At 30.0% G+C, this 23,767-nt stretch overlaps 11 protein-coding genes across 11 annotated transcripts; 4 read left to right on the forward strand and 7 right to left on the reverse strand.

Annotated features, from left to right (window-relative positions):
- Positions 1-153: 153 nt before the first annotated feature.
- ERJ5 (Erj5p) lies at positions 154-987 on the forward strand (the record flags this gene model as incomplete). The annotated part of the gene is made up of 1 exon (XM_064857822.1): positions 154-987. The coding sequence occupies one exon, from the start codon at positions 154-156 to the stop codon at positions 985-987; it is 834 nt and encodes a 277-aa protein (XP_064715182.1).
- A 397-nt stretch (positions 988-1,384) lies between these two features.
- Positions 1,385-4,144, reverse strand: SAP155 (Sap155p; the record flags this gene model as incomplete). Its single annotated transcript, XM_064857823.1, has 1 exon — positions 1,385-4,144. One exon carries the CDS (start codon positions 4,142-4,144, stop codon positions 1,385-1,387), a length of 2,760 nt encoding a protein of 919 aa, XP_064715183.1.
- Positions 4,145-4,834: 690 nt separating this feature from the next.
- PWA37_001182 (uncharacterized protein) lies at positions 4,835-5,578 on the reverse strand (the record flags this gene model as incomplete). The annotated part of the gene is made up of 1 exon (XM_064857824.1): positions 4,835-5,578. The coding sequence occupies one exon, from the start codon at positions 5,576-5,578 to the stop codon at positions 4,835-4,837; it is 744 nt and encodes a 247-aa protein (XP_064715184.1).
- A 1,715-nt stretch (positions 5,579-7,293) lies between these two features.
- OSW7 (Osw7p) lies at positions 7,294-8,334 on the forward strand (the record flags this gene model as incomplete). The annotated part of the gene is made up of 1 exon (XM_064857825.1): positions 7,294-8,334. The coding sequence occupies one exon, from the start codon at positions 7,294-7,296 to the stop codon at positions 8,332-8,334; it is 1,041 nt and encodes a 346-aa protein (XP_064715185.1).
- Positions 8,335-10,177: 1,843 nt separating this feature from the next.
- Positions 10,178-11,527, forward strand: SAH1 (adenosylhomocysteinase; the record flags this gene model as incomplete). The annotated part of the gene is made up of 1 exon (XM_064857826.1): positions 10,178-11,527. One exon carries the CDS (start codon positions 10,178-10,180, stop codon positions 11,525-11,527), a length of 1,350 nt encoding a protein of 449 aa, XP_064715186.1.
- Positions 11,528-11,910: 383 nt separating this feature from the next.
- On the reverse strand, positions 11,911-12,462 carry MXR1 (peptide-methionine-S-sulfoxide reductase; the record flags this gene model as incomplete). The annotated part of the gene is made up of 1 exon (XM_064857827.1): positions 11,911-12,462. One exon carries the CDS (start codon positions 12,460-12,462, stop codon positions 11,911-11,913), a length of 552 nt encoding a protein of 183 aa, XP_064715187.1.
- Positions 12,463-12,885: 423 nt separating this feature from the next.
- YEN1 (crossover junction endodeoxyribonuclease) lies at positions 12,886-15,216 on the reverse strand (the record flags this gene model as incomplete). The annotated part of the gene is made up of 1 exon (XM_064857828.1): positions 12,886-15,216. One exon carries the CDS (start codon positions 15,214-15,216, stop codon positions 12,886-12,888), a length of 2,331 nt encoding a protein of 776 aa, XP_064715188.1.
- Positions 15,217-15,450: 234 nt separating this feature from the next.
- On the reverse strand, positions 15,451-18,102 carry GLN3 (nitrogen-responsive transcriptional regulator GLN3; the record flags this gene model as incomplete). Its single annotated transcript, XM_064857829.1, has 1 exon — positions 15,451-18,102. One exon carries the CDS (start codon positions 18,100-18,102, stop codon positions 15,451-15,453), a length of 2,652 nt encoding a protein of 883 aa, XP_064715189.1.
- A 633-nt stretch (positions 18,103-18,735) lies between these two features.
- Positions 18,736-20,148, forward strand: KRE29 (Smc5-Smc6 complex subunit KRE29; the record flags this gene model as incomplete). Its single annotated transcript, XM_064857830.1, has 1 exon — positions 18,736-20,148. One exon carries the CDS (start codon positions 18,736-18,738, stop codon positions 20,146-20,148), a length of 1,413 nt encoding a protein of 470 aa, XP_064715190.1.
- A 238-nt stretch (positions 20,149-20,386) lies between these two features.
- Positions 20,387-20,998, reverse strand: PWA37_001189 (uncharacterized protein; the record flags this gene model as incomplete). The annotated part of the gene is made up of 1 exon (XM_064857831.1): positions 20,387-20,998. One exon carries the CDS (start codon positions 20,996-20,998, stop codon positions 20,387-20,389), a length of 612 nt encoding a protein of 203 aa, XP_064715191.1.
- A 304-nt stretch (positions 20,999-21,302) lies between these two features.
- On the reverse strand, positions 21,303-23,336 carry TDA1 (protein kinase TDA1; the record flags this gene model as incomplete). The annotated part of the gene is made up of 1 exon (XM_064857832.1): positions 21,303-23,336. One exon carries the CDS (start codon positions 23,334-23,336, stop codon positions 21,303-21,305), a length of 2,034 nt encoding a protein of 677 aa, XP_064715192.1.
- Positions 23,337-23,767: the final 431 nt, after the last annotated feature.

Consider the following 23,767-nt stretch of genomic DNA (forward strand, 5'->3'; position numbering starts at 1 on the left):
ATTCCAATTTTATTTATCAAGAAGATTACATAGTAGATTCTGATGGTATAACAATAAAAATTAGTTGTCATTAGAGGTGTGTAAATTGTTATCCTTAACATATACGCTAAATAACAAGATAAATTGTGAATTTATCAAGGATAATAATTTGATATGAATTCTTTATTCTATTTGGTTGTGTCGTTCCTTTTAGTGACCTTTGTTTGGTGTTTCAGTCCTCAGGAGGTTGAAGTCTTCCAATTACAACATGATCTGGTTGAGAAATATGGACCCAATATGAACTTTTACAAATTTTTGAAATTAAAGAAGGGTAAAGATTCAACATCTAAGGAAATTATCAAGCATCTAAGGAAATTGGCCAAAAAATATCATCCTGATAAGAATAAAAAATATAAAAAGTTATATGAAAGGTTAAATCTAGCTACCAATATCTTAAGTAACGATGAAAGAAAAAAAATGTATGATTATTACTTGAAGAATGGTTTTCCAGATTATGATTTTAATAAAGGTGGGTATTTTTTTAACAGAGTACAACCAAAGACGTATGTGATTTTGTTATTTGTTTACTTGGCTGTTAGTGTGATTCACTATGGGGTATTAAGATTACAATATACATCAAGTAGAAAAAGAATAGAAGATTTTATTAGTCAGTGTAAGGAACTGGATGACACAGATTCGCTAGGTGAAAAAAGATTGACATTTCAACAGCATCCAGAAGATAAACCCAAAGAGTTATTAATTAAATTTGGGGACGTTTATTTGTTAGAGCCAAACCCAAGAGATGATTCGAATCCAATTAGGACAATCATATCTCCTGATACTTTAGAAGAACCTACTGTAATGGATTGTTTTTTTTTCACGCTACCTCTGTGGTTTTTCAGTAAATTGACAAGAAAGAATCATGATCAGATTAAAGACAAATCTATGAATAAAAAAAACAATGGATCGCAACGTAGTAAGACTAAGAATAAAGGTAAGAACCAATGATAATACAGAGAATTGAAAAAAAAAATAAAGAAAAAATTGAGACATTTATATATCATAATAATTACATGAGTTATTCTTATATCATTAGTAGATATATGTATATACGTATATACCTTATTTATATGTATATATGTGAATATGACATTATATTTATTATAATAATTCTTTAATGAATGTCTACATATAGTCATATATTAATGCATAGATGGAATGAGGGGTATTGCAGAATGAAAAGAACAGAGTAAGATGAATATAAAAACAAAATTCCGGAAAATCATAAATGTATATTAATAAAGGACAGTTGAATAAATGTGGTTTAGAGTTACTGCTATCTAGAACATGTCATTGCATGTGATATATCACATAGCTATAATAATGTGCACTTGCTTGCTCCATCTTATGCAGAGGAATTTTCAGGTGGTCCCAAAATTATCACCCCATTCTCTTTATTTCGTTTATCTATCTCCTCTTGTGCTCTGGATGCGATCATTTCTCTTAACTTCTCATGCAAATCAGATTCAGTAGTCAACTGCTCTTCCAAAAGTTCCACATTAACTAAACCAGAACCGTTTATTGTCGTCCCGTTTTCATTAGTTGTATAATCATCAGGATTTGAATCTAAATCCATAGAAGAATTTTGATAATATGTTCCATTTGACACAGTCCCATCAATAAACGTTTGTGACGCTGAAGTTGTGGTATCTGGAAATTGTGGGATAATATTCCCATTCCCATCATCCACATAAGTGCCACCACCAAGGATTTTTGCATACATTAATCTTGTATCATTCAATACCTGTTCTGAATAGAATTTCCAATCTTCTTCTTGTAAAATATTGAAGATATCAGGTGAGATCAATTCGACTTTATACAGTTTGGAAAATTTTACAATCTCTTCAGCAATTAAAACAACATGACCCATATAACCCAGATTCATTTTATTATTTTCATAGAATCTGTATGAATTTCGATATCCTTTCAAAATAAAATCATTTGTTATTTGGAATGAAACTGGTTCCTTGCCCTTGGTGCTATTAAAAAATTTCATATTGTTTGGCTCCAGTATATATTGATATGATTTTAATGTGTCAAATAGTGAATACACAAGAAATGAATTGTATGAAAAGTCCATTCTACCATTAAAAATCTGTTGAATAATATCAAAAACAACGTTATGCCAAAAATTATTCCAAGGGTATTCTAAAAATAGATTTAAAAGAATTGGTAATATTTGGTTATCAACTAAGGTAATTTTAAACACATCACCAATAGTAGGTCGTGTTCTTAGTTTTAAATTTTGATTTTCATTCACATATGGAATCTCAAATGATTCGTCTACTTCATCATCTTCCTCATCATCTGAAAAGAAAGAATAGTTCATTAAAGTTTTCTCATCATTAAAACTATTCAAACTTTTATTGCCAGTTGATGTTTCAAGAAATTTGATATTGTTTTTCATATTATTTCTCTCTCTATCATCATCATTATTGTGATTTGTATTATTAATGTCTATAACATTTCCATTAGTAATATCATTAGTCATTATTTTATTATTAGTGTTAGTATTGTTATAATTTTCATTAGTATTTTCATTAGTATTATTATTTATAATATTATAATTTTTTTTATCATTAGAAGTGCTGTCATTATTTTCATTAATTTGGTAAGATTTATTCTTGGTATCACTATCAGTCCCAACCTCGTCGTACAATTTCAAACTGCTCATAGATTCTGATATTGATATAGAGTCTTTAATTCTAATGTCATCACGCTTACGAGCTATCCGTGGTGCCCTCTTTGAATTCATCAATCCCATATTTGAACAATGTAATAATTCAGCAATCAATTCCACGATTTTAAATCTTTCAAACCCTAAGGGGATGAACGATTCATTTAATTGATTTAATCTTTCGATATCACTTGGTTTATCGAACTTAACTATTATTTCAACCAATCTGTCTAAATTTTGAGTAAATTTAAACAAAAGATAACCCAAATAAATCGGATCTCTATCATTTGGATAATTATCCTTTAGATTCATGGTTAGAAGATTAATTGGATCATAGTCTGAATTATTTTTTCGTATCAATTCAATAACGACAGATACTGTTATATTTAGTGCAAATCCACCTTGAGTTAAAATAATGTCAATCATTTTGTCTATACAGTCATGAGAAGCTAATTTTCTAGTCAGTTCGTTTGGACCAACTGAGATATCATCAACTGGAGCATTGGCGGAGATTGATATAAGTGCTTTTAAAAAGTCCCCTACACAATTTTGAATATCATTTGGATACTTATCGTTATCTAGAAAATTCAAACATTTGTTAATTAGATCTTGGCTTGATATAAACTTGATAATACCATTTGAATTATCTGCTTTATCTGTCCCAATAATTTTTAAGAAAAGATCGATTAATGGGGTTATATTAATATGAGATAATATTAGATCCACGATATTATCTTGTTTTAAGATAAAATTTAAAAATGGTTTCTGTTTGGTGAATAATAAATTTTCAATTACTTTTAAAAAAATTGACACAATTGGGGAATTTTCATTCAAGAAAGATGGATCGTGTATTAGAGACCACAACTGATTCAAATATGTTTCATTTTTGACTAATTCATCCATGATGATCCATATGTCAAGAGATAGGATATCTGCAATAATATTAGCTTTATTTATTTTTTCATTAATTAAATTATTAGGTTTTAAATGATCATTATCTGTGTCATTAGTGTTATTGTTATCGTCATTATTATCTTGGTTTGTCGGAGTTGATATTAAAGATATAAGCTCATCTATTAAGTATTGCAAATGAGGTATTTTGACTTTTTTATTATCAAAAAAATACCCAAAACAAATAAAATCTAATAAAGTATTATTTTGTCTATTTAATTCGTGTAGAAGGTCGGGTTGGTTTAAAATTCGTTCGATAAAGGAACTATCTAGATTATTAATTAGGTCAGGACTGTTCTGGTATTCGTAGTTGGCCTCAGTATCATTATTCTTGGTAATTTTATCATTATTATTATTGTTACTGTCATTATCATTATTTTTCAGTTTATTTAATATATCGAAATAATTAGTCAATATCGAATTTATATCGGAATCAGAAGAATAGGTAGAGGTTTGTCCAAAGGGCCAAGCAGACATTATGGGATATGAGGAACAGAGGATATGTGCTTGTGATATGGAATAATAGAAAGAAAAAAAAATACGATTCACTTAACGTTTTACTAATTCCTTATTGGAATTAACAAAAATACACAGAATCAATAGAAAAGAAATTCTCAAAACTCCTCAGAATATATCTTGTAAATCAATCTGGATCTTAATAAGCAAATAAATAGATGATGTGTATTCTGTTCCAATCAACTGAATCAGTCTGTATTTCTGACAAAAAGAAAACAAAGCAAAGAGAGAATATTGTGTAAGGAAAGCTTTTTGTGAATACACTGCCTAGAAAAACGGGAATGATATTAATAATCAGTTGCAATTGACGAAGTTTAATGAAATGTTTCTTTGAAGTACCAAAAATAATACTCTGTCAAGTAATATTATGCAATAGGAGAATTTACTACATTACTAAATTTAGAGATCTAACATCTCTAAATTTATTTTGTTTAGTTTGTTTTTTTTGTTTTGTTTTTTCTTTCCCTTTGTATGGCATCATTCTATACGAAATAGTGACGTGAGGGTAACATTTTCAAAAATTTTTGTGTCATATAATGAAAAGAAAAAAAACAACGACGTCAAGGAACAACGATCTTTGGTGTGACATAAAAAAGAGTAGAATAATAAATATATTGATACATATGTATATATATTGATTTGTTTATTTGTTTATTTGTTAAGTACCAGTGTACTACCACTCGATATTTGGCAGGATGGTAATTCAACATTCAATAACTTTTTATTTCTTTCTACTGCTTCTTCCTGAATATATAAATCTAATATTTCATTTAAATATCCATATGCGTAGTTATAACTCTGGTTATTACCACCTATTGTTTTGGTATTTGTTTCTTGAAAGATAGTATGATTAAAATAAGAATATGGAGAAATAGTAGTTTTGTCGTCCTCCCATATAGTATTTTCTAACTGAATTGAAAAATTATCAAATGGATCAGTTGCCAATTTTGAAGTCAAACATATTTCATTATATATGTTTTCTGTTTCTCTCAATAAATTATTAACAGTGTGCCAAAATTTATTTGGTTCTGTCTTAATCAGATTTTCTTTTTCTTGTTGTGGTTTATCCTTATTCAAATAAATAGAGGACGTTTGAAATGAAAACCTATTCGAATCCTGATTATTTTTATTATTATTTATACAAAAATCCGCTTGTGATCTGTTTGAATACGATATTATTTCCACTATGCCATTATTAGTTGAATAACCAAATTGTCTTCTATTACATTCTTGGATATCTTTAATGGTAATAACTGGAGTTTTCTTAGGAAAAGTTGAACTTGAAAAAATAATATTTTCTTCTTCTTTATTCTTTTTCTTCTTCCTTTTACTAGTAATATTAAAGATTGGGTGTGAGGATATTTTTTGTTTAAACTTTACGAAGAAATCTACCATATTCTTTTATATAATACAGTAGATTGATCAATCTTTTCTTTTTTTTGGAAATTTCATTCATTTATTCCCTTTCTTATTTTTTTTATCTTTTTGGAAAGTTATCAAACATAATATATACATACATATATATATATATTATGTTTGATATATTATGTGTATAGTTATTTTAATATCAACTTTCCCCTTGCATTGAAGAGAGAACGAAGGAAGCAAACAAGAAAAATACATGTGAAAATAAATGTATATTTACATGACAATACTAACTTACTTTTATACTTTTTCCAATATATTATTGCTCTAATATTGATGAGAGTTAACAAATTTGTATTCTATGTTACTAAGATTATTAATAATAGCAAAAATAAAATAAAATAAAAAAGTTAAGAATGTAGTGTATATTGAAAAGGTTATTTAAATAGCAAAAAAGGTGAAAGAAAGAAACCAGAGAGAGTAAAATTAACATGATAACTCAAAAAATATATGCCATTAACTTATAATCTTGGTTTTTGGTCTCTGAGAACATATTAAAAAAAAAAGATATTTCTCTACGCAAAACATGAATTTTCTCAAAAAAAAAAAAAATAACATCATGAAGAGATAATAAACCAAAAAAAAATATGTGATAAAATTCTTCAAACCAATAGTGTGAATATATCACTAAAGTATATCTTTAAACATAAATAATACTAGATGAACAAAAAGGTGCTTTCTCCCCTCTCTCCCTTCTTCTGCCCCTTATGATAATTTCCAATCCTATTTATGGTATCATTAAATCCATTTAATACTAATCTTTCGACAAAAAACAATTTAAACACACACACAAACACACACACACACACATATATATATATATATACAACTCTATGTATACGTAAATATTTTCATAACTGTTCCTGTTGGGAATGAGCGCCTTTATTCATTGGATATATAGTAAACATTCTCAATATTATATTAAACAGATTTAGTATACAAAATTATAATAAAGTTCTTCACTTTCTTTCTTTATATACAACATAGAAATAATAATATAGAAAGATTGTAAATAAGATAAAAATAATGTATGATGAAATTCTTGGCTTTATATATGTTAACATTCAGCCATTTTCCTCTACGAACAGTAAGATATTTAATAAATAAACTCAACAACTTTTGGTGACCTCTCAACAATTATTACTCAACAATTTATCGTTTAGTGTCTGCTAAAATCTTATTGTTCTATCTATTTTATCATAAAACATTCTATTTCAACAGTTCCATATATCAATATATATATATCGAGAAAGAAAATGTATAAAGACATTACAGCACAACTACTTGCATTAAATGTAACAGACATTTCTCAATGCTTAAAGGGGATACTAGGGCTGCATGTCTTATTTGGGAAATTTTTTGTTAAAAGATTAGGGTTTGTTAAAAAAAACATAAAAAAGAAACAAAAAAAATGCGGTTCCTCAACTTTGTCTACTATTTCTAAAAAAGAAGAGTTGCAATTTACTTTTTAACCTCGAGAAGATCCAGATTGAGATCTCAATCACAAGACTACATATAAAAATACCAAGCCAAACCATACCAATCCATGAAGTAAATGGATTGTACTTATTGCAAAAGAGAAGAACGAAAAAAAAAAGAGAGAAAGAGAAAAATTGTGTGTGTGTATGTGAGAAAAAGAAATATTTATCAAAATTGATAGGAAAACATTCAGTAAAGGTTTGATCATGGCACGCACTTGGATTAGAATAATTTCAATACTGAGTGGCCTATTAATATTTCTGGTAATTTTAGTACCAAATATATCTGGATTTCAATACACTATCAATAGTATATTGTCTGGTGATTCAATTTCAAAAAAGACAAATTCATATGATGAACTATCTGTATCAGTTATGCAAAATATTGAATCATGGATTGATACAAACGATAATGAATGTAATGGCTGTGGAACTTTCGATGAAATAAAAGAAATAGATGGTCAAAAAAATCAAAACATCAATCTGGATACGTTAACAGATGCATTAAATTATGAGCTAAATATGTGGATCAAAATTATTGAAAATAAATTAAACTCTGTAATACCAAGTTTAACAAACGATATAAATAAAGAAATTTCGAAATTGATCCATTTACAAAATGATACAGTCTGGTTGCCATTATTAAAAGAATGGGAAATTAAACAAAATATAGAAGAAGTATCAGTCAAAAGCTATATTGACGACATTCAATGTGATGGTGAATGGAATCCACACAGTGAAATGATGATATACTATAATAAGGATACTGGTAAGCGAATCTCACAATATGTAACGAGACCATTAATTAATTCAATGATAAGTAAATCATTAAACAATTTAACTGAGTTTTATAATAGATTAAGTTCAACACTTAACGAAGTTTTTATAACAGAATATGAAGCCACAATAAATCAATCAATTAATTTGCATGTGTCAATGTTTGAGGAATGGGGGGAAAGTGTGTTTACAGAATGGTCACAAAGAATGGCAAATAATGATTTTTTATGGGACGAAAAGACTATTCCAATTTCAATTTGGGAAAAATATTTAACTATCAAAAAAAATACAATAAATAAATATAACGAATTAAAAAAATTTCAACCAATATCAAGTGAATGGCATCGATTTTTGGATAACTGCCAAACTCAATTAAATGTCACTTTTGACAAATATAATCAAAATTTAAATAAACTAATGGATTTCGCCGCCAAAGAATTCGAAATAAGAGATTCAATTGAAAAACCATGATCAGTTGTCATTCCCTACATCTTTTTATTATATTTGGACAAGCAAGGAATATATACATATAATTTTACAATTTTGTGTGTATTAATAGATTAATAATGATAGCAGCATGGGTAATGATTCATTAGCATACTTTGTATTTTCGTACTAGGATTCATTTATTTAGTATACATTGCCCTTTTAGTGGTTTATTTAATTGATCTCGATAAGAGATGATGCTGTTTCTTGATTAGGACGTACTATCTTTTTTGGTCCATACTACTATTTTAGGGATAAACACCCATACACCTTCCATATTTATCACTTTTTTCATGTTTTTATGTTTTGTTTTGTTTGTTTGTTAAAGCCGTCGTTTAATTCTTTTGTTTCTTTTTCAATTTTTTTTATTGCTTTTTCCTCTTTTATCTTAGCAAAAGGTGCCGTGGCAAGCGATGCTTTTCGGTGGTCGTTCTGGGGCCTTACCCTATCGGATTTTTAAAAAGTTTCTGTTATTTCTTTTATGTGTATTTTTGAACCCTACTAGTTTTCAAGGTCTTTCGCTTGCAAAAGTCTCTTGTATATTCACCTTTTTTTTTTTCCTTATGAATTAGTATTACTTCACAAACATTAAACTTAAACTTTAGATTTGCACAGAAGCAATACCTTCTAATAAGTAAATAAACAAAAAGAGGGATTCGCTACCAATAACATTTTATAAAGATAGAGGGAAAGGAAAGATATTTATTAAGTATCATATATATATACTATAAAAGACTTTTGTTGAGAATGAGTGCCTGTATTCATTGGATATATAGTAAACATTCTCAATATTATATTAAACAGATTTAGTATACAAAATTATAATAAAGTTCTTCATTTTCTTTCTCTATATACAACATAGAAATAATAATATACAAAGATTGTAAATAAGATAAAAATCATGTACGATGAAATCCGTGGCTTTATATACGCTAACATTCAACCATTTTCCTCTACGAACAGTAAGATATTTAATAAACAAACTCAACAACTTTTGGTGACCTCTCAACAATTATTACTCAACAATTTATCGTTTAGTGTCTGCTAAAATCTTATTGTTCCATCTATTTCATTATAGAACATTCTATTTCAACAACTTTTGACTATTTGCTTATATCATCAAATCTTGATAATTCTTGAAGTTATCATAACCTGTATACTTCATTTAAATTCATTTTCCATGCCATGGATATAATTATTAAAATTTTAGTTTTTTTTCTCTGAACCCTAAGAAAAAAACTAAAATTTTAAAAAAAAACAAAAAGAAAACTATTTTTAAACCCCATCTATCCTTTTTTGATCTGCTTTGTTTTATTATTTTTTTTTGTTGGAAACAGACACCCATACATTCAACCACCACAATTTTCCAGAATATCCCTTGGACCTTTTTATGGCGTTGAAACTGCTGGCGCTAGAATTTCGGAACTAAAGTTTCTTTTTTTTGCTTTTTTTCGGATTACGAAATTTTCAATTCTCGAGAACGAAGAAATTTTCCAGAGATGTTGGAGAGTGGAAAAAAAAATTCAAAGTAGTCAGAGATTAGATACGTAAAGGTATATAAATATACATATGTGTCATATATACAAATGCCTATTTTGACATTTTCTTCTAAGTACAGGCCATTTGCCATTAATCAACTATATAGAAGTTTTCCCCTATTCATCATTATTTTTTTATTCTATTTTTTTTCCTTGTTCTAGGTAACATCCAAGTAACGAAGACTAAAAGTTGGAAGGAAACAAAAAAAAAATAAAATTATTTAACTGTCTTTCTACTTCTTTGCCCTCTTCTGATTGAATTAAATAACATCCACTTTTTTTTTTTTAATATGTCTGCTCCAGCTCAAAACTACAAGGTTGCTGATATTTCCCTTGCTGCCTTTGGTAGAAAGGAAATCGAATTGGCTGAACATGAAATGCCAGGTTTAATGGCTATTAGAAAGGCTTACGCTGCTGAACAACCTTTAAAGGGTGCCCGTATCGCCGGTTGTTTACACATGACTATCCAAACTGCTGTCTTAATCGAAACTTTAGTCGCTTTAGGTGCCGAAGTTACCTGGTCCTCTTGTAACATTTACTCCACTCAAGACCATGCTGCTGCTGCTATTGCTGCTGCTGGTATCCCAGTCTTCGCTTGGAAGGGTGAAACAGAAGAAGAATACCTATGGTGTATTGAACAACAACTATATGCCTTCAAAGATGGTGCTAAATTGAATCTAATCTTGGATGATGGTGGTGATTTGACCTCTTTGGTACACGAAAAACATCCAGAAATGTTAGAAGGCTGTTACGGTCTTTCTGAAGAAACTACCACTGGTGTTCACCACTTATACAAGATGGTCAGAGAAGCCACTTTGAAGGTCCCAGCCATCAACGTCAATGATTCTGTCACCAAGTCCAAGTTTGACAATCTATATGGTTGTAGGGAATCTTTAATCGATGGTATCAAAAGAGCCACTGATGTCATGTTGGCTGGTAAAGTCTCTGTTGTTGCTGGTTACGGTGATGTCGGTAAAGGTTGTGCGGCTGCTTTAAGAGGTATGGGTTCTCGTGTCCTTATCACAGAAATCGATCCAATCAACGCTTTACAAGCTGCTATGGAAGGTTACCAAGTCGTTACCATGGAAGAAGCTTGTAAAATTGGTCAAGTCTACGTTACTACTACTGGTTGCAGAGATATCATCAAAGGCGAACATTTCTTACAAATGCCAGAAGATGCTATTGTTTGTAACATTGGTCACTTTGACATCGAAATCGATGTCGCCTGGTTAAAGGCTAACGCTAAGGAATGTGTCAACATTAAGCCACAAGTCGATCGTTACCTATTAGAGTCTGGCAGACATGTCATCCTATTAGCCAACGGTAGATTAGTCAACTTAGGCTGTGCTACCGGTCATGCCTCCTTTGTCATGTCTTGTTCTTTCTCTAACCAAGTGTTGGCTCAGATCGCTCTTTTCAAGGCTAAGGATGAGGCTTTCAGAAACAAACACGTCGAATTCCAAAAGACTGGTCCTTTCGAAGTTGGTGTTCATGTCTTACCAAAGATTTTAGACGAAGCCGTCGCTAAATTCCACTTAGGTAACTTAGGTGTCCACTTAACCGAATTAACTGACGTTCAATCTGAATACTTAGGTATTCCAAAACAAGGTCCATACAAAGCTGACCACTACAGATACTAAATAAAAAAGTCAAATGTATGAATAGTGTTTAATATTCAATTATATGAATAAAGTATCTTTTTTTTTTTTTATCAAAAGTAACAAAAAAAGAACAAAAACATTATCATATTTTTGTTATTAATATTTTTTAATGAGAATTCCACTCAACTGTAATTTCTCTAAATCATATTCATGCGTGTTCCATATTTCAAATCTTTTAAAGATAACTGTACTTATACATATTTTTATATACATATATACAGACTTAGTCATCTATCCCGCAAACATTTTTAATATATATCTTCAACAGTATAAAAAGGAAAAAAAAAAATATTTTAAATAACAAATTTATGTGCATATAACAATATGTACGTATACATACATACATACATACATATAATATTCTATATCTCTCTAAGGTAATGTGTTGGACAAGCATAACCCTCTGGATTTCTATTTAAATATAATTGATGATACTCTTCAGCATCATAATAATTCATAATATTTTGTACTTCAGTCAATATTTTGTTATCCCACTTAAATTGCCACTCTTCCTTTAATTTCAAGACTTGATCACGATCTTCTGGTGAATGTGTATATATCCCAGAACGATATTGGGTCCCTACATCCGGACCTTGTGCATTTAATGTTGTTGGATCATGGATTCTGAAAAACAAGTCAATTATCTCCTTCAAACTTAAAATGGTTGGATTATACGATATTTGCAACACTTCTGCAAAATTGGTATCACCTTTACAGACCCTCTTATACGAAACTGCATCTTGTTTATCCTTTGTAGTCTCATCACCATTTGCAAAACCTACCTTACAGTCCACTATTTTATCACCAAGGTACTTCCTGTACATATGTTCAGTACCCCAGAAGCACCCTGCGGCCAGAGTAATTAACTTGTCAGTCTCTGGATTGAATTTAATAGTCTTCGAAACCCTGCTCATTTTAGCTTAAAAAATCAAACAAACAAATAAATAAACTGTTTTACCTCTATTAAAACTGTGTGTTTGTTAAATAGAGGAATACTTCAATAACAATGTAAATAATGAATGAGATTTGAATTTACACAACAGAGTTGTAAAGTTCACAGAAATTATGACTTTCTCTTTAGCCACTCTCCTCTATCAACATTGTGTATTATGGTAATTTCTGCATAATATTATTCGATTCCTAGTTCTTAATATTTTTTTTCTTTTCTTTTTTTTTTTTCCTTTTTTCTTGTGATGACTCTTTTTGAACAATTGCCTGACTCCAGAGACGATGAGCCGAATGACAGAAAAAATAGAGAAACAGATAAGATACCTACAGCCAACTCTAATGGTTAATATTTATATATCCACGAATTAGGGTGACAGTTATGGATTAAATTATAGTGATACCGTTGATATGGTTGACGTGTCTGAGGAATTACCAGGATCTTCCAACTCTTGGAGAAACTCATTCGCCTCATCAGTTATTCGGTCTAACAATGAATTAGAACGATTGATAGGTTGATTCCCAAAAGGGTGTGACAACGATAACATTGGTGCTGGCTTATCTAAGTGAACATATGTACATACATTTTCTGTAGCCAACGGTGACACATTTATAGCTACATGCATCGGATCCCCATTGGAAGAGTCTGATCCTATTCTACTTCTAGTTCTATATTGATCCTTTTCACTAAATGATGTTTGTTTAACAGTCGTATCTTTCAATGAAAACGGCGGTTTTAATTTTGTTAATTCAGTACGGTGTTTCTTTTTAGGAGAATGCTGATTTAAAAAATCTGTGTTATTATTGTTATAACTAATCCCGCTTTCTGGCGGTAATAAAGTAGTTCTTGTGTTTAATCGTAGTTGACATGTTGCTGCTGGTTTTTCTTCCAATATTATCAATGAACTGTCTTGCTCATCTTCCTCGCCAGAGCCCCCAGGAATTGAGTTATCTTCATCTTCTGAAGAATGTATAAACAACCTCTTTTTCATACTATTTAATACAGTATTATCTGCCATATTATTTCTTGGAGATCCATAAGACTCAGACCGTATCTGTTTCAAACTTGGTGTATTTTTGTCTATAGGATATGCATGCTTATTGAAAAACAAATCTAAAGTATTTTTTTGCTTATAATTTGCAAACCTTTTTTTGGAGGACCTTTGAACACTTTTCAACCTCTTTTCCCTTTCCTCCTGTTTAAGTCTTTCAAATTCTCTCTTTCTATATTCTTTAACCAAAATATGTGTTTGAGGTATACTGTCTTGAGGTATCCAAACTCCATGCTTATATTTTTGAATATCAACTTGTCTTCTTGTCGGGCTTCTCCTCACATTCCCACTCAAAGGTCGAGATGAATCTGGTTCATCATATTTAACTTTTGGTAAAAATGAATTATATCTAACTTTCCAATATTTAATATCATGACTCTCATTAACACCAATATTATTACCATCGTTTATGTTAACCGTTTTTGCTTCGGTAATTTTACACATCTTATTACAATCAGGTTCGTATAAAACATATTTTATTAAAAACATTTCATGCATTGTATCATGAAACCATTTATCAAAATTGCTAACTTGTGGGAGTCTAAGTTCTTGTAAAAACGAATAAAGTTTATCGAATGGTAATTGTTTATAGCAGGTTGAACCTTCTACATTCAAATATGCATTTTTATCCAAATACTTATCAATATCAATGTCTTCCTCCCTTAAAGGGTTAAGATAATGCTTGACTATTGAAATGGGTGGCCAATTCTCAAAATTCTCCTTTTCATTACCGAACAAAACCGAATAATTCTTACCGAACAACTCACTAGAATGCTGTTTGCAGTATCTAAATAATTCTTTTTGAAAATTATCATATTTATACTGAATATCCCATGTATTGTTATCATGGTTGGCATTGAATATATTATAAAATTTACTTGCAAAATTAGGATTCTTTAATGAAGCCAATTGGTAACTTTTCTCTTTACCTAAACCTTTAACTCCTTTGATATGGTAATCTGCACCTAACAAAATACTAAACAACAATAAACCTTCTCTATTCAACAATTTTATGGAATTATCTTCTAACAAACTATCATAATTCAATACTGTAACAAAATTCTCTTTAGTATTTCCACTAAATCGAGACAAAGTATCATTGGTGCTCCGTCTTGGTGATGAAGCTGCAGGAGCAACACCGATATCCAATAAATATTTAGAATAATTTTTCATAATATTATTACCACCAAAAAGGAGACAGTCAGAATCATTACTCCAAATCAAATCAACTTTTCCTTGGGTCTCTAATATACAACATTGAACCTCGCCTTCCCCTCTAGCTTGAATCATCGATATTTTTAGAAAGCTAAATAACTTATGGAGAAGTGTCATGAATCTAGGATAGCATTGATATGGTTTATTTTTATAATGTGTTTTCCCATTCTTTTCTTTCGGTTTCTCTAACCCATCAAAAACCATAATAAAGGATACATTTAATTGAATTAATTCCTTCAACCGTTTTAATAAATTTAGTATTGGTTTACCTGGGTATTCAAATTGAAAAAATCCACACTCAAACAGAATATGGTAGGCATCAATGGCAATAACAGGTTTTCTTTTAAGTAAAAATGATTTCAACGGAACCCTTTGATAAGATACACTATCTGACACTTGGCCACTATGACAGTCTCTATTACTACGTATTATATCCCATATTTGAGAGACACCCATGACATCCTTTATGAATAGTATTCTTTGTATTTCCCTATGTTAACAGCATTATTCCTTTGCTTCTCTTATAATTGAAAATAATTTTCAGCATGAATTCTTTTCAAATGCTAAAACTTCAATGAGAATAAATCTTATAAAAACAGAGCATTAATATCAACATATGCACATACCATTTCTATAAATATATAATATTATATAAATATATATATTAACATAAACAAATATATACATATTTTAAATACCAAACTTCAACCATTCTAGTTCATCTTCTACTTTCTCCTGCATGGTTTTAGTTACTTTGGAAGTTTCCAATTCTTGTTCTTCCTGTCTCAATTGAGACGAGTCCTGGTACAACGTTGAATATACCGTTGATTGATAATTCGAAATTAATTGTTGTTGCTGTAGTGATCCATGTCGTTGGAACTGTACTGATTCAGAGTAACTATTTGTCATACCATTACTATTAGTGCTGAGATTATGATTTAATGTCGATGTCATCTGACTAATACCAGATTTATTTCTAATAGCAGAAGGATTTAGATTTGATAGTGTCATTGATACTGATTTATCTATATGCTGCAAATCAGATGATTGAGGAATAGGTTGAGTAGAGATAGATATTCTATTCTGCTGTAATTGTTGCGATAATAAGGAAGTATGTGATAATGAGTTGGAATTTTGTTGTGGCTCTTTGTTGGTATCAATTGTTTCAAAGCTTTTTTGCTGGTTATTACTTGGCGAATCTAATTTATTACTACTTACAACTCTTGTTATTTTATTCGAATATGAATTCCAACTAGTTGAAATATTAGGTGATGTTACACGGTGATTTCCATTAGCACTTGATTGCTGTTGCTGTATATTCTGTAGATTATGTAAAGAATTGGCTACAAAGGAGGAGGAATGTGATGCATTTCTTGAATTTCTTCCACGCAATATATTAATTCCATTATTGGTTGTATTTCCATTAATTGTAACAACAGATGATGATGTATATCTACCTGCTGACGTAGAAAATGTACTTGCTTGTAAAGGTGAAGCTCCCTGATTCATACTACTATTACTGTTGATAGGAAAACCATTAATTAAAGTATTATTGTTGTTACCTGGGTAATGAGCTACGTATCTTGGAGATGAAGAGGAACTTGTACTTGCGCTTAAAGAACCATATGAATGAGGCATGATATTAAAAGGAACATTATTTGTCGAGAAAACTGGTGGTTTAGGCAATATAGGTACCATAGATCTTGAAGAGGATGATCTGCTTGATGTATTTGAAGAGGTGCTGCTTCTTCTATTACCTGCAATTCCATTTGAATTCATTGTATTTATGTGAGATATTTCTATAGAATTACCTTTATTACTATTGATACTATCTTTTATAGAATTTGCCATTTTTGTTGTTGTGGTTGTAGGAGTCATAGCTGTGGTAGCTGTAGTTGTCAATAAGGAATGATCTGATATGGAAAAAGTCTTGTTCCTTATGGTTGAATTTGTTGTGGTAGTTGCTGTCATTGCTGTGGTTGCTGTTGGTTGAACAATTGATTTTGGTACGATATTTTTAGATATAGAACTATTACTCAAATTTGTTAATAATGTTTCATTATTTCTTCTATTGCCATTATTTAGCTTAACCTTACCATTACCATTATGCTTATTGTTACTATTACTATTACTATTATTATTATCTAAGACCAATTCTTGATTCTTTTTCATTCTTTTTTTGCTATTTCTTTTTTTAATGACATCAGTTTTCAAAGATAATGGTCTCATTGTCCCATGTAATTTTTGGAAAAGACCACATGCATTACAAAGAGTGTTTCCATTTGTATCTCTTCTCCATAATGGAGTTTTAAAAGTCTTGCAATTATAACATTGAATAGGTGGTTTTTTAACACCTACAGATCCAACATTTGAACTTGTTGATAATTCTGATATAGAAGAATTTCTCTTTACATTCAAACTTGACAAGGATGTAGAAGATAATTGTCTTGCAAAAGATTGAGATTTTCGTATTGAATTTGTCGTATTATTGACAGTCAACGGTATGGATATTGGTTTATTAGTAATTGTATCACTTTTATCTTTATCTTTATTATCACTGAAAGAGTTAAAAGTGCTATTATTATTATTATTAAATGCAGGAGAATAATTTGAAACAATATGTAGAATATTATTATTATGTTGACTTGGAGAATTTTGATACAAAAAGTTCATGAGATTTTGATTAGAATAAGAAGAACCGTGTAAAACTTTATTAGTAATGGTACTATTATAATTATTGTTACTATGAAAACGAGATGCAAATGGAATTGAACGATTAGGTTCAGAACTAAAACTGTTTGGTGCACTAATTGTGGCAGAATCGCTTGAATTACTTGGAGTCATTTGGAAATTCTCAGTTGTAAAATCCCAGAGTTGTGGAATCTCACCATTTTGTAAATTATTAGAATTAGAAGTAATATCTATAGGTTGGGTAGTAGTAATGTTATTAAATACACCAAACTCAGTGGTTGATTTAGACTGTGTAATAACATTGTTAACACCTTCTGATGTACGAATATTACCATTTAAATTGTTCTGCGAAGAATTAGAACTATTAGTATAGAGTCCATCATGGAAGAATGTATCAAATGTTATATCATCTGGCAAAGCTTCTAACATCGAGTCAAAACCACCATACCCTGGATTACCATTTTTATTGCCTATTTCTTCCACTGTTGGCTTGATATTCATATTTCCATTTTCAATCTGTGAAAACATATCAAATGTGTTAGAGTTATTAGTATTTGTCTCGCAATTACCATTGCTATTATTATTATTGTTATCGTTGTTCTGTATTTGAAACAAATCATATGAGTGTTCTTGCTTACTGAGATCTTCCATGGCATTAAAAAAACGTATCAAAATTGTGTACTGTTATAAATAGCAAGTACAGTTCAATTTTCCTAGATAAAAGACAAAACCTTATTATCCTTACAATCTTTAAACAGTCAATCAGTCAGTCAACGAATGAAATTAATAGTTATTGAATTATTATTATTATTATTATTATTATTATTATTATTATTTTATTCCTTACAACCTGCTTGATTACTTGTTTATTCTTTTTCCAGTCTATTCAGGCATAAAGTAGAAGTAATGTACTATAAAGATATAATAAACAGAACCAAAGCATCTGCAAACATCCTAAAACAATCCTTCAAACATCGAAAAGAACAGTAGTTAGTCATTCCTTCAATTCACCGATTGACTCTTCCTTCTGTTTCTTATTTTTTATTTTTTCTTTACCAACATTTTTTTTTTTACTGGAAAGTTTTGACATCGGCATTTACAAACTCACTCTTCAGCGATGACCCAATCTGCTATCATTTTGACATATATTCATTGAAATATATATTAAAAGGTAAGTGATCGTGAGTGATGGATGGGCTGGTGAGTTGTTTACGTCTCCTATATGGCACTCTATCTGGATTAACAGAATTAGAGTAGTGAACGTATCGTTGAAGGTTTTTAGAAATGGATATTGTGGGTGATTCTCAGAGCAGTGAAGAAGAATTGGCTGATCTAGATGTCTTCCAATTGAAAAACAGTACTTATGATTACCAAAATGATCTAAGTTTTACTAGCAGCAGTAGTATTAGTGATAGTGATAATGCTACTATTGGTGACAATGGTACTGATAAAGATGAAAATGACAATACTTCTTTGAAACCTGCTGTTGACCAAATATTAAAACGTGTTAGAAAATCTAGTAATAAAATAGCATTGAGAAGAAACAATAAATACTCCAGAAAGAATCATGGAAACATGAACTACGGAATGAAAGATAAAGATCATATTACTCTTAGTCAGTTTAATTTAGGTGACTCCTTTGATTTTAAGGTCACTGAAAAGTTGGATCAGTTGAACAAACTTAGTGATATGATCAATACTAATAACAATAATAATAAATATAAGAATGATCATAAACCGGTCTTTGATGTCCATGGTTCAAAAGAATCAATAAGTCAATTGAAGAAACAATACAAATTGAAATTATCCAAAAACAATATTAATTTGGACCCTGATACTATTGATATGATTTGTTATGATAAAACTGGCAAATATAAAGACTGGTATTTTATTACAAATAATAGTCAAGATCAATTAGTTACAAGCGACTTGGAAAACTTTCTTTTGTGTATTGGTGTCGATAAAGACATGTTATCTGGAGATTTCTATATTGATGATAGTTTATTCAATGAATTAGATCCATATTGTATTATCTTCGAACCCGGCTACATCTTACAAGAATTTTCTAATTTAATAAATCATATGAATGATACGAATAAGATAGTCAATGATAATATTTTCAAATGGTGGCTATATTTGATATTGGATAAGACTATTTATAACAGTGTACAATGTAATATCTTTTGGTGTACTTCCATTTTAAATATTTTTATCAAAAAATATGGGTCTATCGACAAACTAATTCAATTATATTGGAAATATATTCGATCAAATAGCAACAGATATTATTTATTATATCGATTGACACAATTATTACCAATATTGAAAAAATATTTTATTGATGATCTTTTTAAAAGTGATCCAAAACTTTTAATCAACCAATTCGACATATTATATGATTCCCACAATTTTAAAGATTTATTATATTTTATTTTGTTTATACATGGTTCCAAGATGTATCCAATTGAAAGTGATACTTCAATAACTAATAATGATATTGAAGGGGATGATTTGATAGAGACTACCTCAAATGTAAATAGTAAAGCATCAAACAATATTGTAAAAAATGATCAATATTCCCCACAATCAATCATCCAGTATTTCAAAGACTGTATCATTGATTGCTCATCTGACCAACAATGTGCTAGAGAAATTCTAATCATATTAGGTATCTTGAAATTATTTGCATTTCAATAATATATATTCATTTATTCATACGTACATACATATTTATCCATGGAAAACTAATATTTTTGCATCTATATTTCATCAAAAACAACGTTCTTTTTTGATCTCATTTATATATATTATATATATATAGATAGATAGATAGAAAAACTGAAATATTTTGAAAAGTTCCACACAATATCCATTTCCTTTAATCATAAATATTAATCCAAGACATACACCTGTTATCGTGACAATTTTTACAGAATCACAGAAATTGATCTAAAAAGGCTTCATCCTCCTTTAAATCGTCTGGTACAAATGATTCTGAGATACCCAACTGAAATGAGGCAGGGTTTCCATTATTATCTTTGTTGTTACACGGATTCACATCTTTAAGAGTGTTCTTAATATTAGTAGTGCTTTCTTTAATTGTTGAATTAACCTGTAAATCCTCATTCTTATTTCCCTTGATTATCTTATTCAAGGAGTCTACATCCATCTGCATAATATCTTTCCTTTTGACGGTTCTAGATTCAGAATAAAGACTCAAAGATGCCATGGTCTCTTCCAGACTATCTTTATCCGTCCCTTCTATAATCTTCTTTTCCGAGAGCAGTTTCCGCTTAATTATTTTATTTGCATACTTTGAGATCACTTGTAATTGTTCATCTTGATCAGGTGGCACATATAGAATATCACCACTATAACGATCCTCATTTGATGGTAAAGGTTCATTTTCAACCTCAGTATCTGTTGTATTTTGTTCTTTATTTAATTGACGATACTTGACATCACTTTTAGTAGCATGCCGATGTTTCAATTTCTGTTTATCATAAAACTTTTTTCTATTATCCTTCTTCAAATTATAAGTATCCATCTTTTTAGAACTCCTGCTCTAGATATGTAGATACTTCTGACTGGAACTTATATTGTTTCATCCCACACATCTCTTTTTCTTCTTTCTCTTGTGTTTTCAATCTTTTCCTTTTATATTTCACTCTCTATATACATACACATATAGATATAAATAAATACATATTAACAAAGATGCAAGATTTTAAACATTAAAGCCGGTCATTAATTTATACATACACACACACATATATATATATGTAGGTAGGTAGAAAAGGTGTTCATCATTCAGAAATCTATATAATCATCAAAATAATATAACATAATCATCAATCATTTTCATATTCCAATTGAAAACATGATTTTTTCACATTTGTATAAGATGCCGATCTAGACAAGCTGTATTGATTATTATTATTACTCTTGATATTATTATTATTATTGCTATTATTTTTTGTTGATGATGTTGCAAAAGGAGTATCTAGATTTGAAATATCGTTGGTATGTGAGTTCTGTCTAGAAAGCGATACAGATGATCTAGGAGTAGTAGTGAAACTAGATAGTGACTCAGGCGACTCACAAAACATTCCATTCATCAACGATCCCTTCGGTGGTTGTGGGTCCAAGAAGAAAGTAGAGTTTGTGGCGTTACCTCTTGTCAAATGGTCACCAGATGAAGACGAACTTATCGCTAAATTACTTGGCACACTTGATCCAGGCTTTAATCCTAGAGATGTGGTGGACAGTGTTCTTCTCAATATGCTATTTGATTTGGAATCAGAGTTTGGATCTGCGGTTTCATGATTAGTATTGTTGCTATTATGATGGATTAATGGGGTAAAGGGTGTCAATGGGGTCAATCCAGTTGGATAATAGTGGTTATGTATATGTTGAGGTTGAGAGGATTCTAAATTAGTAGACACAGTTGATTCCGAAGTTACATTTGAATTTAAATTTAAATTTGAACTTGAGTCGGAACCTATTGTCCATTGACCAGGTTTTGACATTAAAAGAGAAGATCCAGTGGTGGTACTGTTATTATTAGAAGTACGATTTATGTGATTAAATAAGGACAAACCTTGTATTCTCTCAGGTGGCCTTTTCAAATTAGATAAAGAAGTCAGAGATTTATTTTTCTTTAGAAACGGTAATCTAGCAACTGAGGCAGAATTAGTCAACTGATTAACATCCTGTTGAAGAATTCCAGAAGATGAAACAGAAATTGGTGCTTGCGCAAAGAAATCCTTGATAAAAGGATGTGATTTCAGAGTCCTTGCTGATCTTCGCCGTTTACTATCTTTTATGAAACAACATTGGATGAAATTCCAGAAGTCTTTATACTCTGGATCACTAGCTAGAGTGTCGTCTATATAGTAATCACAATTAGAAATACATTGTAAAGTCTCTTCATCTGTTTCACAATCAAAGGGAGTGTACCCTGTGGCCATGAAATACACCAGAACACCTAGAGCCCATATATCTATTTTAGAATCGTATGGCTCAATGGCTTGAATCTCTTGTAATGTTAGTAAACTGATCCCTTTGCATCGTACGACCTCGGGGGAAATATAAGATATAGTACCAACATATTCTTTTAGATCCATATCGGACAAATTATTATTCTGCATATCTAATGCCAAACCAAAATCACCTAGTATCAGGTCATGTGCAGATAAATCATAGTCATTTTTATTATCGTTCATAGAATTAGTAGAAAGGGAAGAAGAAGATGATGATGAAAAATCACGGTTGGAATGTAGAGCTGATTTATGTAATCGAAATAAGACATTTTCTGCTTTGATATCTCTATGAATAACACCTTGAGAATGTAAAAAATCCAACACAGATATAAGACATGCGGTGTACGGCATCACCTGTTTTGAAAGATCCAAATGGCCACTGGTGATTATCTTTTCATAAAGGTCATCTTTTTTACATAACTGCGTGATTAAAACAATATTAGCAGTAGTCTCGAAATAATCAAAGAGTTGTAAAATATGATGATGACCTTGGAAAGTATCAACAATATAAACATTATTATTATTATTATTATTATTATTGTTGTTGTTGTCGTTAGTATTATTTTGAAGTTCTGGATGCTCTAAGAATCTAATTTGATGAGATAAATATTTGAGAAGAGAGAATTCTCTTCTAATTAGTTGTAGTTTATCTTTAATAATATCCTTCCTAATCAATTTCATTGCATAAAACTCCTTTGTATGAATATTCATACACTGTTTCACTGTGGAAAAATGGCCATCGCCTAAAGGATTCCCCTTGGTTATATATTTGCATTTAAAATCTTCATTATCCTGAATTTTGTCAGTTAAAGGAGATTGTGTAAATTTAAGTGGCCAGTCCATGGTATTTTGTTTTCTCCATTAATAAACACTTGTACACACTCTCTTCTCTTTAGTTTCGGTTATATGAGGTTATTCAAGTAATATATATATATATATATATATATAGGGAAATATGAATATATAGATATACTTTATGCATAAAAAACAAGAAAAAAAAAGATATTTTTTCACAACATTCACCAAGTTTAAAGATAGAACAAATGAACTAACCACAACCACATATAGATTGTTTTGGAATGAAAAATATCACTGTTTGTTTCTAGTATGTGCCTGATCCTTCTAAATGTTGTATCTATGTTCTTTACACAAGAAACAATTATCCGTTCTACCTGCTCACGTTTTATTTATTATGTATCTTTGTTTTTGTTGCAGAGATTAAAAAAAAAGGAAAAAAGAACAATAGAAAATTGGCTGTAGGGGTGGAGGTGTGG

This window comes from Arxiozyma heterogenica (genome assembly GCF_036370985.1).
Source record: "Arxiozyma heterogenica strain weizmannii chromosome Unknown scaffold_16, whole genome shotgun sequence".
NCBI lineage: Eukaryota > Fungi > Ascomycota > Saccharomycetes > Saccharomycetales > Saccharomycetaceae > Arxiozyma > Arxiozyma heterogenica.